The sequence below is a fragment of the Arachis hypogaea genome, chromosome 14, assembly GCF_003086295.3.
Source record: "Arachis hypogaea cultivar Tifrunner chromosome 14, arahy.Tifrunner.gnm2.J5K5, whole genome shotgun sequence".
Lineage (NCBI taxonomy): Eukaryota > Viridiplantae > Streptophyta > Magnoliopsida > Fabales > Fabaceae > Arachis > Arachis hypogaea.
In genome coordinates, this window is record NC_092049.1 from 140459740 (window position 1) to 140473470 (window position 13731).

At 29.0% G+C, this 13731-nt stretch overlaps 1 protein-coding gene across 1 annotated transcript; it reads right to left on the reverse strand.

The window, feature by feature from the left end:
• Positions 1 to 4721: 4721 nt before the first annotated feature.
• Positions 4722 to 7230, reverse strand: LOC112740716 (uncharacterized). Its single transcript, XM_025789310.3, has 3 exons — positions 6043 to 7230; positions 5301 to 5966; positions 4722 to 5169 (listed from the first exon to the last, which is right to left on the reverse strand). Exons 1-3 carry the CDS (start codon positions 6737 to 6739, stop codon positions 5117 to 5119), a joined length of 1416 nt encoding a protein of 471 aa, XP_025645095.1. The 5' UTR covers positions 6740 to 7230; the 3' UTR covers positions 4722 to 5116.
• Positions 7231 to 13731: the final 6501 nt, after the last annotated feature.

Below are 13731 nucleotides of genomic sequence, written 5' to 3' on the forward strand. Positions count from 1 at the left end.
ATTCATTTTAAATTTAAATTTTATTTAAGAATTTATCATTAGTCAATAAATTAATATGTATATAAAAAATTAAATTCCAATCACTTGTTTAAATAATCGAGTAAATTTGTGTCTTTAAATGAGTAATATAATATTGGCATAACGAGAATCATAAATACTACTTAATTTGCACACTTAATTATTAATCATAATATTATTACCATGATTAAACAAAATTGAAATTAAAGAATAGGTTTTATTTACTTTTTGTTGAGCGTTTTGAATATTATATATAGTAGCAATTTGTGAATGATGATGAGATGGGTTAGGTGGGATGCAATCTTAGTGCTTTATTTATTTGATTGTGCAGGATATATATGTAGAGTATATATAGGACTTTGACATATATATGTAGAGTATATATAGGACTTTGACCTTAGACATAATAATCAGGTACTTTCCATCCTTACCCTATACATAAATACTACCTAGTATCTTCTATAGCTGCTGCTTCTTCTTCTTTTACTTTTTATTTTTATTTTTTATTTTACCCTGGCTTGTTTATGGTGTCTTATTTTAGCCTCTTATGATAATTCATTTGGCAATAACACCTTGCTGTCTCAATTTTTTTGAAAATTCCTCAAGTTGCTATATGTCAACATAATATAAGGAACAACATCAGTATCTGTATTTTACCTACTTATAGTTTGGAATTACTAATTCCTAAGGACAAATATGCTCCCATACAATATATATACATTATATATATAGAGAGAGGTAGCTGGAAAAGGAGGCAATGGAATTAATGATAACAATCGGAAGGCCGAAATATGTATGTTTAAAGTTTTGGTCAATACAAGTAAGGATCTATCATCTTTCATAAAAAAAAATAGGCACGTATGCATTACATGATTCTTTGTGAATGCCTTTCATATATGATGATGTTAAATAGGTGAAGACCAAAAATACAAGTTCTAAGTTTAACATTTTTGCTCCTCGATTATATATTGCCATAATCTACATAGAGAAAAGAGAAAGTTTAGGGCCAGTAGATTTTGTGGTTTTTAGCCATTAATTAATTATTAATGATGTTTTTAATGGTGTGAGATTGTATTTAATGGTATAGAATTATTCAATTTTCTTTTGATAGTTAAGTGATGGCCATAATTTAACAAAAATGCTGACCTCCTAGCACTTCTCTAGAGAAAATACGGGAAAAATAATTATTAGATAGCATTTGGAAGCAGAAATTAGAATTGAAGATGGATCGACAGAAATTTAATATTTTGTTTGACAGATAGGTAGTGTTTGTTTTGAGGTATTGGGACAGAAACTGAAAGATTGAGACTCAATATCATGTTTGTTGGCTCAGAGACTGGTATTAAAATTTCTGCCTTCGAGATTTTAGTATTTTAGTACCTCCAAAAAGTGGGACATAGAGAATTGAAATTTTTAGGGAGACTGAAACTTTAATAACATTTTATACCTAAAATACTCGCATTTCAATTAATTAATTCCAATTTAACCTTTTGTGCAAATTAAATTAGAGCTTTATTATTGTTTCAGTTTCTATCTCCCATTTTACACAAAACATAATACTGAAATTTATTTCAGTCTTTCTTTCTTAGTTTTTGTTTCTCAGTTTCAGTCTTTCAATTTCGGTCTTTCCACCAAACACTGTCTTAAAGACTAAAACTAAAATTTTAATCTCGGGATATAAAATTAGAGTCTTTTAAAAAGTAAAAACAGAAAAAATTAAAATTTTTAAAATAAAGACTGAAATTTTAATAACATTTATTTTAAAATTATTCTCATTCAATTTTTTAAATTTTAAATCTAACTCTACCTCTTTTTTAAGATACTACTTTATAATAAATACAATAATAAAGAAACTTAATTTAATCCCTGTAAGTCTCTCTCCCAAAAGATTTATTGGTGTTGACTTCCATCAATAATGAGGTTAACTTTTCATAAAAAGTAGCTTGAGATAGATATATATGTCTTTCTCTTTTAAAAGACTGAATCTATGACGCTTTCCTTAGAGTTGTTGAACACTTCTTCAGCCTAATGATCCTATTATGTCTATTAATGATGTCAACATACACATTTTGACCTTGCATCCAATAATAGACGTTTTCTACAAAAAAAACTACCCAATATTTCAAAAATAAAGGGTACTTTTTTTGTGACTGAAAAAAAAACTACCCGATATGATCCATTTTAAATAATAAATTCATATTTTTAAAAATCATATAAATATATATACCACCCTATTTTCACTTGATTAAAATCCAAACATAAATATATTATCAAAAATTCAATTTATAAATGATGATTAATTAATATATACACTATGCAAGAGTTCCACCATGTGCAACAAAATCTTCATATCAGATTCTATGTATTCTAGCTACCCTACTTAAATTGAAAGTTCTATGTATGTCCGTAGTATGTAGTAGGGTTCTCCAAAAGATTTTATTCGACAACTTTTTTATGCCAAATTAATTCTATACCTATATGTAGTCACTAGTAATCTCTTCCATAAAAATTTATTCTTGGTCATATACATAGAGGGAATAGACCAAAGTTTCAATATACACAACATCATTGTTTAAACTGCGCATATATTGTAATGTATTTAATTGGACTATATATATATATATATATATATATATATATATATATATATATATATATATATATATATACATACACACGAATATTTTACCCTTAAATTTTAAATCGATAGTTATAAGTAATTTTATGTTTTTTATTTACATAAATTTTATACAAATATTTCTTGTTTTATTTACTTTGTAATAGTTTTTTTTTAAATTAATAAAAATTAAATTTTAAAGTTTTAAATCATAACATTTTATATGATCATAACATGTTATAGGTAATAGTGTTATAATTAATATGCAATTAATATAAAAAAAGATAAGAAAACAAATTAATTAAATATGTTTTTTTTTTCTCATTTTCACAAAGGAGAAATATTAACTACAAATAATTAATCAAGTAGATTTTTGTCCCAAAAGAATACGTTTATATACACACCCTTGAAGCTTCTTTATATTTCTAAATGTTCATCAATTTCTAACAATCTTCCAATAATCCTCACACACATGCATATTTATTTGGGGCTTTTGGGATTTTTATTCCCATCATGAAGACATATTTTTCATGAAATCTACCATGCATGTAAAAATCTATTGGTAGGTATGATGCAAAAATTTGATACATATAAAGTAAGCTGCTTCCATGTGCTGATGATTTCACATCTCTGCAAGAAATTATTTGGTGAATTCTATGCATAAAGCAGAATTCAGTTATATTTGTTTTTTTTTTTTTCATTCAGTTAGATTAACATAAGTGGATCTATCTTAGGGATAGCTAGAAGACCTAAAGACACAAGAATTTCAGCAACTTATTGTTGTTATATTAAAGCTATAACAAATGAAAGTGTCATTAATATGTTAGCCAAATTTTCATTCTGTACTGATAAAATAAATAATAGTTATGACAAATAAAAGCATAACAAACTCTTGTAATGAGTCCAATTATTTTGTCCACCTAATTAGCCTGCAGACATAAATTCTCTTTTGCAAAAATGTTAAAGCAAACCAAATGCCTGATGAAATCAGTACATCAAACCTGCTTATTAATTAAGTAATTATCAAAGCACTTTTTTTTATATCTTGAAAGTAGTACAATAATCCTGCCACCCATGATTAGAAAAGGAGTTCAGACTTTCACTGTGTATGTTGCTGTAATAATAATGGAGATTATCATATACATGATAGTTAATATCTTTCTTTAGTCTTGCAGAGAATAAAATAATGCATTGTGTTAATAACTTGTACATGCAGAGAATCTGATCTGCTAATATCCAAGCTAAGTATATTATATTATAATATTTTTCTTGTCTTCTTATTAAGAACATATATATAACTGAAATTCTGGAACTATATATTATATATCATGCTGGTGCAAAAATTCAGTTCTTCAAATTGAAAACAAATTGCAAACTTATATAACATGTTTCTGCTTTTCTCTCACAAGAGGCAAAGAAATCTTTAATTTCTAATGGAATGTAGCTACTACTATTTATGGACTCTGTAATAGAAATGAAATCTGATTTGATTATTGGAGATAAAAAATACCAACAAATTAAGTAGACCTATAAATCACATATATGTAAATTGTTCCAAACAGCTTACCATATATATCAAGGAATTAATAATTGACATATTCTAATACTGATGCAGATAAGAATTAAGAGAAATCAAATATGTTCATTATTTTCTTAAAAAAAGATGTAGTTTCAATATTTCTTTCAATTTATTCATCTGTGAATTTAGGAAATTACCTAGCATAATATTCCACCATAGCATCAGATCCTATCTGTAACTTAATGATTTACATGGTTTTGAACTGAAAGTTGTTATTTAAAGTATATGGGACTCTTGATTTTTCTTGCATATTTGTTTGAAAATTTTCAAAATATATAAAGTTCTTCTTACAGAAATTAATATGCAGTGAAAATAAACAAATGCATGTCCCATCCAGCATATATATTTCTCAAACTGAAAACAAAAGCAATCTCAAAAGCCATTGAAATTTCTTCTACCATACACCTTCTCCAAAGAATTTAGCTGCTTCCAAATTTTCCACCAACAACATAGAATATGTATCAGTAAGTACCAAGTAAGAATATATTTAATAAACACTAACAAGTAACAACACAGATAAATATATATGATTCCTGTGATAAATATATAATATATATAATGTTTGTACTAATAATGTGAACCAAACTTTAAAAATTTGGTCAGAAACAAAACAACACACATTCAGAAACCTTTTGTGCCAACTGTCATATATGCCCTTCTTGGCTTGGCTGACCTTGAACAACCAAAAGATGAGTACAAACATTTGTTCAAAAAGGAATATTGGACAGGGAAAAAAAAAAGTTGGTGGTGAAGAAAATAAAAAAATAAAAACACAGATCAGAAAGAAAGATGCCTCCATATGAATGATTCCTTGCAAAGCATAATAGGAGAGTTCCATTGATTCATTCATTCAGATCAGAGAGAGAGATATAATGCTGAAAAATTAACTAACATACTTATAATCATAGGTGGGGATTGGTGCACTCTTCCCAAGACTTTCCAAAGATCTGAAGCCCTAACAAAAATTAAATTGAAAAATAAAATTAAAAAAGCAAAAGAAAACAAAACACTGTTAAGTATCAGTAAGTTCAACCAGAGAAAAGTAAGTTATTAGCTATGATTTGTTCATGAAAAAGAGAAACATACTTGTAGACAGATTCATGCTTGATATTGTGCAAACATTGGAGCGGCCATTATTAGTGGCAGCAGAAGCATTAGATTCCCAATTTGGTGATGATAAATTGGGAAAGCAGTGGTAGTCACTGTTGTTGCTGTTGTTGTTGTTGAAGTTTGTTGCTTCTTTAGGGATAACATTATGATTTTGATGGTGATGATTATTGGAAGAAGAAGAAGAAGAAGACATCAAAGATTGCTTCAACTTTCTCCTTATCACAATGGATTCCTCAATAACATTGAAATCATCTCTGGGGACTTCACTACTTCCTCCTCCTCCTCCTCCTCCTCCTCCTCCTCCTCCTCCTCCTCCTCCTCCTGCTGCTGCAAGATGATGAGGCTGAAACAGCTTTGGTGATGATCTCATTGAAGATTCCTCAAGAGGTTGAATCATTGGTGCCCTCAATTGTTGGTGCTGCATTAGAATCTGAGGATCTTCTTCCATTACCATTGCAGGGCTTTTCTTCTTCAACTCTTGCACCTTCTCACTGTTGCACATCTTGCTACTAGTCCTTTCCCTTGCTCTTGCCCTTGCTTTTTCCCTTGATTCCTTCATCTTTGCCCTTGATTCTTCATCCTTCTGTTGATCCCTTCTCAGCCTCCTCTCTAATGAATCCACACCCCCTTGTTCATGAGTACCTATACAATTCACAAATTAAATGAAGTAGTAGTGTTTGAGCATATTATATATCCATCTTAGATGAGTAGTATATACCATCAATATTATCAGTGAGTTGTTGTTGGTTGATGACTGAGTCAACTTCATCATCATCAACCCCATCAGAAGAGGAAGAAGAGAAGCTGTTATTATTGGCAACACCACCATTGTTATTACCACTGCTACTGTTCTTGCTCCTAGCTAACTCCTTAATTGCTCTCTTTGACTTTGTTAGGAGCCACTCAAGAGTGTTGCTGGCCTTATCAAACCCTAACATGTCTTGAAGATCAAAGAACTTGCGTGCAATCTCAATAGAAAGCCTCACCCTTCTGTCCCTCAAGCCCTGAGAAGTGTGAATCTTGCTGTGCCTATCTTTCTTTGGTGCTGGCCTCTTTGTTATCAAACTTGACATGCCATAATGGTGATGATGGTGGTGTGAAGAACCACCACCACCACCACCACCAGCAGTGAAGTACTCTTGCTTGAACATTGCATCTGCCACTGCCAAATTTGTCATCAGTGCACTTTCTGGGATTGTTGGAGCATGATGATGGTAAGGAATAACAGTAGTAGTAGTAGTAGCATTATTAGAAATTGGATCATGAAGGAAAGTGTTGTTGTTGTTGTTTGAATTATTAGCACCATTATTATTGTTTTCAGGGTTAAAGAAAGGGAAAGGAGGGTATGGTGAAGAAGAAGAAGATGAAGGGTAACAAGGGTAAGAGCTATAACTACCGAAACTAGAAGGAAACATCTATGGAAATTGTGATCTCAGTGGAATAATAACAAAAACCCTAGCTTTAAGGGATACACTAGAAGCTAGTTGCTACTACTTCATGAAAAGTATATCTATCTATATATCTATCTAAATATGAATGTATCTTGTTGATGAGTATAATGGGAAGAAGCTAATAAGCTTAAGGGAAGTTATCTCTAATCATAATAGTACAATATCAAATCAAAGGAGATAGATAGATAGATAGACAGATAGATAGAAAGATAGATAATGAAGGAAGTGGGATATGGATAGCAGTATATAATAGCAGAGTTGTTGATGATGATGGTGTGAAGAAACCACAAAGATCCAGGGCAGGATTGAATTGATTTTGGTGTGTAGTGAAGATGGATGTTGTTGTAGTGAAAAGTGAAACAGTGATAAATAATAAAGAGAGAGAAAAGAATTGGGTGGTGGATGGTGAAGCATAAAACATATATTTACATAAACAGACATGTGGATTGTGGAAGAAACGTAAGCAGATGGTGGCAGGGGGGGTCAAATCATACATTCAACTTTTAAGCCCGTTAATGTATGTGTGTTTTGTATCTTTGTGTTATCAACCATTCTCTATCTCCTGTTTCTGCCTCTCACTAGTTGTATTCATATGAATAGGGTTAGGGTAACTTAATAGTTGAATTCAAGGAGAAAAACCATCCTGGATTACAGGTACCTTTACCTATATATGCTTCTACTAATAACACCTTTTTTGTTATGTAACATTAATAATCCGTAAATTCAGATGCAGTTATCTTCATGTAAAATTAATAACTAAGAATAGTTAAATAATAATTTAGTCAAATCATTAAACGATTTTTAACAATCAACTTTATATAAAAACATTTGTATTTGAATTTTTACCGTAAAAATTTTTAACTAATAAGGTTAATTATATTTTTTTGTAAGATTATAAAAGAATAATAAAAATCTAAAACATATTAATTTGTTTATTATCTCTAAGAAGTATTACATTATTCCCTATCTATCATAATAGATAAAATTTTGATTTAATTTTTAAAGTTTTTTAATATTACGATTTTAAATAAATTAATTAATTTTACAAATTTTTATTAGGTCACAAAATTTTATGATTTAAATCTCATTACAATACTATCTTACGTATATAATTTACCGTAAAAATTCAGGTACTAGTAAACTTAACGTAAAATTAATAAGTGAGAACGGTTAAATAATTTGACTAATTTAACTAAATTTTTATTTAACGACTTTCAATTATTAACTTTACGTAAAGTTGAGTGCACTTAAATTTTCACTATACTTTAGTTTTAATTTTACGTAAAATTTCGAATATCTCTGCTTTCTCTTTTTCCAGAATGCATTAACATTCTTCTCATAATAAAAATAGTAATAGATGGCTAATCATTTGGAAAACGTAAAAAATAAAATGAATAAATTCCAAATCAGTTGATCTGACCATTGGTAGAGCTAGTTATAAGATTGCATGAGAAAAAGTTGACCAAGTCATTTCCGCCATTGTAATCGATGTTATTATATAATAGATGCTTAATTTACGTTGCAGTAAAAGGTGTGGGGGGCGGGTTTCATTTTGCAAGAGAAATAATTAGCAACTCAGATAGCAGCATTATGAATTCACGTTTTTGACCCAAGGGTCATCATCAACTCAAAAGCAACGGTTACATACTGTTGTAAATACTCTTTTTTTATTTTTAAAAAAATTTAACATGTTTATATAATTGTTAATTAGTATGGTGATTAAATGTATAATTTAATTTGACATGCATGAATAAAAGGAGAAGGCAGAAAAAGACAAATGAGAAATTAGAAAACTTATTATATATATGGTTCTCTTGAGATGGAGGTACTATAGTAGTATCTACAATCTAGTGTCATTATTTTTATCTAGATTACTCTTTCAACATCTGACACCATTTACTCTTCTGCTTTCTTCAAGAGTGGGGGAGGGGGGTATACTACTTCTTCTTCTCTGTTGTTCTTTCAGTTTCACAATCACGATGTTGTAAGTAGTCATAATAAACAAAGCATGTCTTCTTACTTATGTTTGGATTCGCACCACCATCATCATCAACCATATATTTATCCTCTTTACTTTCATTATTTCTTTTTTTATTTCACACTTGCTACCTTAGCTTTATTAGTGATTCTCCAATTTCCTTAATTACTATCACTTTCAAGTATATGTTAGTACTCTACTGTAAATGTTGCAAGTGTGAGGAGTGTTGAAGTTAGTCCCACATCAAAAAACGCAAGGAAGAGTGAGGAGTTTATAAGATGAGAGACCCATTAATTTATTATTTTAAGGTTTTGAGTTGGATGTGATGTCATCTCATCTTATGTTTTATCACTTGATTCTTTCCCAAAGTCTCTTGACTTTTATGATCAATTATAGATCTATTAACTTCTATTATTTCATCAAAATTTTAATTAGATCATTACAATTTAGAAAATTTAATTAGATCTTTAGTTATTAATTGTTTCTTTAATTTCAAAAAATACAATAATTCTAGAATATTTTACAATGATCCTGCATCAAATACAAGAAACAAATATTTCAAACATATTTTGTAACTTTTAAGAAAAATTAGCAAAGACCTAGTTGAAAATTTTTTACATTTAATATGAAAATTCAATTACAAATGTTTAAATTATAAAACTTAAGGGAAGATTTAATGAAACTATATATATAAGGAGGTGAAAACTCAGGTGCAGTTGACTTCACGTGAAGTTGATAATTGAGAGTCGTTAGATTATTTGACTGATTTTGTCTAAATTTTCATCTAACAGCTCTCAGTTATCAACTTCACGTGAAGTCGACTACACCTGAGTTTTCACCATATAAGTATCCGCAAAATAATTAAGCATTAATTATAGGTATGAACATGCTTATTTTGATATAATAATAACATTAAATTCATAACAAAAAAGTTCAATTGCTACTTGCACATATATCTATCCCAATTAATAGAAAATAACTAAATAAGTATGCATTCCTAACAAAAAATTTATTAAGTTTATACTTCAATAACATTATTTATAACAACAGTTTTTCATTATATTTAGCACATAAAACTAAAAAAAGTAAATAATAATAATAATAACAAATATTTCAAAAATGAATAAAGCTAGAGATATTTCTCACCAACTGAACCTAAAAATTTCAGCATCGACAAGTGATCGAGCCTTTTGGATGGTTGCAATAAATTTGATTGAGCGGATGAAAAGGCTTTGATGGAGGCATTGATGCCCTAAATTTACTCTCTCTTTCCCTATATTTACTTACAACTAAATAAAGTAAAGGCTTTGGAGGATTTCAGGTTTCGTTTATCCAAAAAGGGAATAAAACTGTCTATTGACCTCATTCTTTTACTTACCCTTTTCTAGTAAACTCCCATTCATCAACATTTTTCACAATTTCACAAATTCAAATTGAACTTGCAGGTTTGATATGATATGCTATATTCGTCTAATCGCCTTTGCTAATTTAATATGTTAACCCATTAATCTAATTCGTAACGAAATTAAGAATATTTTGACTTTATAATTTATAATATATTCAATAGCGTCATATATTTTAAAAATACTTCAAATTATATAATTAAGTAGTTAACTCATGGATCCATCTTATCCAACCCCAGTGGCAGCTATATAAGGGGGCCCCGATGTGGGGCATATTAAACTTTAAATTATTATTTATTTTTAGGTTTTTCTTTTTTAGTAAGTTTTTATTGAATATAATTTTAATATAAATTTATTAATTTAGTGTTGCAAATATAATTCCGCCACTGATTTAACCATTTAAATATTGGTATATAAGTGGCTTTTAGTGTTCAAAATTATGTACAAGTAAAAATGCATATACGTAATGAAATGAACATAGTATTATAAGATAAAGTATATACTAGGGTAATGTTACGTGGTTTGAATTAATCAATTGGATAAGTTTTAAAAAGTTAGATTTAGAATTAAATCATGTTGATGCAATTTGAAACAAATGTGATCACTCCAATTTAAATTCTTGCAGTTTTGATGATCTATTTTTTGTTTTATTTTCTTATGATATCTTAATTTAGTAGATTAAAAATTAATTTATTGTGAATAAAAAATTTATTTAAAAATTTATTATTAGTAAAAAATTACTGCATATATAATATAGGATTAGACCTTCTAAAATTTACTTAAAACAAAAAAAAAATAATGATAAACTAACTATTTGACCAAACTAAAATGGTTTATCGATTTTAAGATTTAGTTTGGTAAAAGTTTTTGAAAAGGTGTTTATACTTTTTAAAAGTATAAGCTCCTCATTTTATATTTGGTAAATCAAAAAGACCTCATACTTATGCTTGTAGCTTTTAAAATATCGGAGTATTTTTTAAAGTAATTAAAGTGAAACTTTTCAAAATTGTGTACTTTTTAAAATTTAAAAATCTAATATAACCTCATATATTAACTAATTTTAAAATTTAATGTTTAAATTTATGTCTTTTATAATATTTTTAAATCTTAAAAACTATTTTACCAAACATAATTGTTATTATTGTATTTATTAAAAATTATTTTTAATTTAATTTACCAAATATAAATGTTATACTTTTAAAAAATAAAAATTTTACTAAACTAATCTTTAATTTGATTGCATTGGATGGGAAGATCCCTAATAAGGGATGCATTTTCTATGTATAACTTATTGATTTATCGAATTTTTAATTTATTCACTTAAATTATAAATGAACAAATATATCAATAGTGAGTGTTGACATAATGATAGATATTTTTGATCTCATACCGAAGGCAACACGGACGGATGGAAACAATCTGATTGGTTTCTATTTTCCTTTTTCCTTTTGTAATATTTTTTCTTTCTCAAAATTTTATAAAAAAATCGAAAATAATAAAAAATTTTGTTGCTTTTTATTTCTTTTAGTTTTCTTCCACAAAATACATTGAAAATAAAAAATAAAAATAGAAACCATTTAAACTTTTAGTCTTCATTTTAGGTTGTGCTAGCTTATATTTTTAAAAATAATAATTTATCTTTCACTTAATCAATGATTTCAATATCTCGCTTAATTAATGATTTCAATATCTAATTATCCACCATATAATGAGAATATAAGAGAGATGTGATGCACAATTTATTTTTTAAAAAATATTTTTCATCGTAAATAATTTACAAAAAAAAAATATATTTTGCAATGTCTAAAATTTAATTCATTACCTTTTAATTTGAGCATAAAATACTTAGCATCTTAACTGAGCCTCCTAAGATACTTTGAGATAATGTCATATTAATTTTAAAAATTTTAATTTGATACTAGTAAATTGTAGTAAGATTGGATTCGCTATAAAAAAAAACGTTGAATACCATTAAATTTATTGTTGGATTTAGTAGCGAAATTTTTATCAGATTAGGTAGCAAATTCGTAACTCTAAAATATTACTGACGGAATAACATTTCCGACAGTAACATCAACGGTAATATTTGGAAGAAAAAAAAAGAAATTTTTGGCGGACACACTACCGTCGGATTTATTGGCGAAAAAATCCGACGATAACAAAGTTTAGTAAAACACTGCATTTTGGGCACACGAAAAACGTTTCAGTCGGACTAATCTGACGGTAACAGTGCTCTAAATGAAAGCGCGAGCGTCGTCTTCCCCATTTTGAATTTCATACTCTCTCTTCATCTCCACCCTATCTCTCTTATCACCGCCACCACCTCCGTTCCCTGCCCTCTCCCGTCGCCGTCGAGAGCACCGCCGTCGCCACCCCCTCTCTATCGTCGCCACCCCTTCTTTCTTCTCCTGCCGCTCTCTCTCCTTCGCCGTCACCACCATCTACCGCCATAACAACTTTGATGACCAGTTGACCACCACTGCAACATCCACATCTTTCCTTATTTCTATTGTTCTTTATTTCAGATTCATTGAACAACTCTTTTTCAATTTATTTAATTTTAGTTTAATATGGTTTAAGTTTGAGTAGAATTTTAATTTTAATTTTGAATTGGTTTCAAAGTTAGTTCAGTTTAGTTTTCTCTAATTTTAGTGTATATAGGTTTATTAAGTAAGGTTAGATTCAATACATTAGGTTTTGAATAGTTGAAGTATTTGAAATTGTCTAATTGTGTTAATTGTTGCGTTGATGACTATTTTGCTGAGAAATTATTGCTGAGATTGTTTGATAATTGTTTAATTTTAGTTTAGTTGGGTTAGATTTGCGTAGAATTAGAATTTCAATTTTGAATTAGTTTCAAAGTTAGTTCAGTTTAGTTTTCTGATATTAGTGTATATAGGTAGATTAAGTTATGTTTGATTTAATACATTAGATTTTGAATGCTTGAAGTATTTGAAATTGTCTAATTGTGTTAATTATTGCGTTAATGACTGTTTTGTTGAGAAATTGTTGTTGAGATTGTTTGATAACTTTTTATTTTAGTTTAATTATTTTAGGTTTGAGTAAAATTAGAATTTAAATTTTGACTCATTTTTAAAGTTAGTTCAATTTAGTTTTCTAATATTAGTGGATTTAGTTTGATTAAGTTATGTTTGATTCAATAAATTAGATTTTAAATGCATGAAGTATTTGAAATTGTCTAATTGTGTTAATTGTTGCGTTGATGACTATTTTATTGAGAAATTATTGCTGAGATTGTTTGATAATTTGATATATGTAGACATGATAACAGGAAGAGGTGCTGCTAATCAGGCTGCTGGTTGTGGTCGAAGCCGTGGTTGAGGTAGAGGGAGGGCTTCTTCCGATACTCCCAGGACCTCTGGATTCTCTCCCTCTACTCCGACCACCCCGGTCACGCCACACATTGCAAGTTTAGTGGACCAACCGTTTATCATGGTCCCTAACCCCAACTACGTGCCTCCGTCTAAGGCGGTGACGCCGCCTCCAACCGCTCAGCAACCGATATCCAGCGACGAATACCGCGGCTCCAGAGTCCAGCCACGGAAATGAGGTAG

Coding starts and splice junctions, on each gene's coding strand:
- LOC112740716 (XM_025789310.3), bottom strand. CDS start 6,739: ATGTTTCCTTCTAGTTTCGGTAGTTATAGCTCTTACCCTTGTTACCCT. Junction 5,967..6,042: donor ACTCACTGATAATATTGATG/GTATATACTACT, acceptor TGAATTGTATAG/GTACTCATGAACAAGGGGGT. Junction 5,170..5,300: donor AAGCATGAATCTGTCTACAA/GTATGTTTCTCT, acceptor AATTTTTGTTAG/GGCTTCAGATCTTTGGAAAG.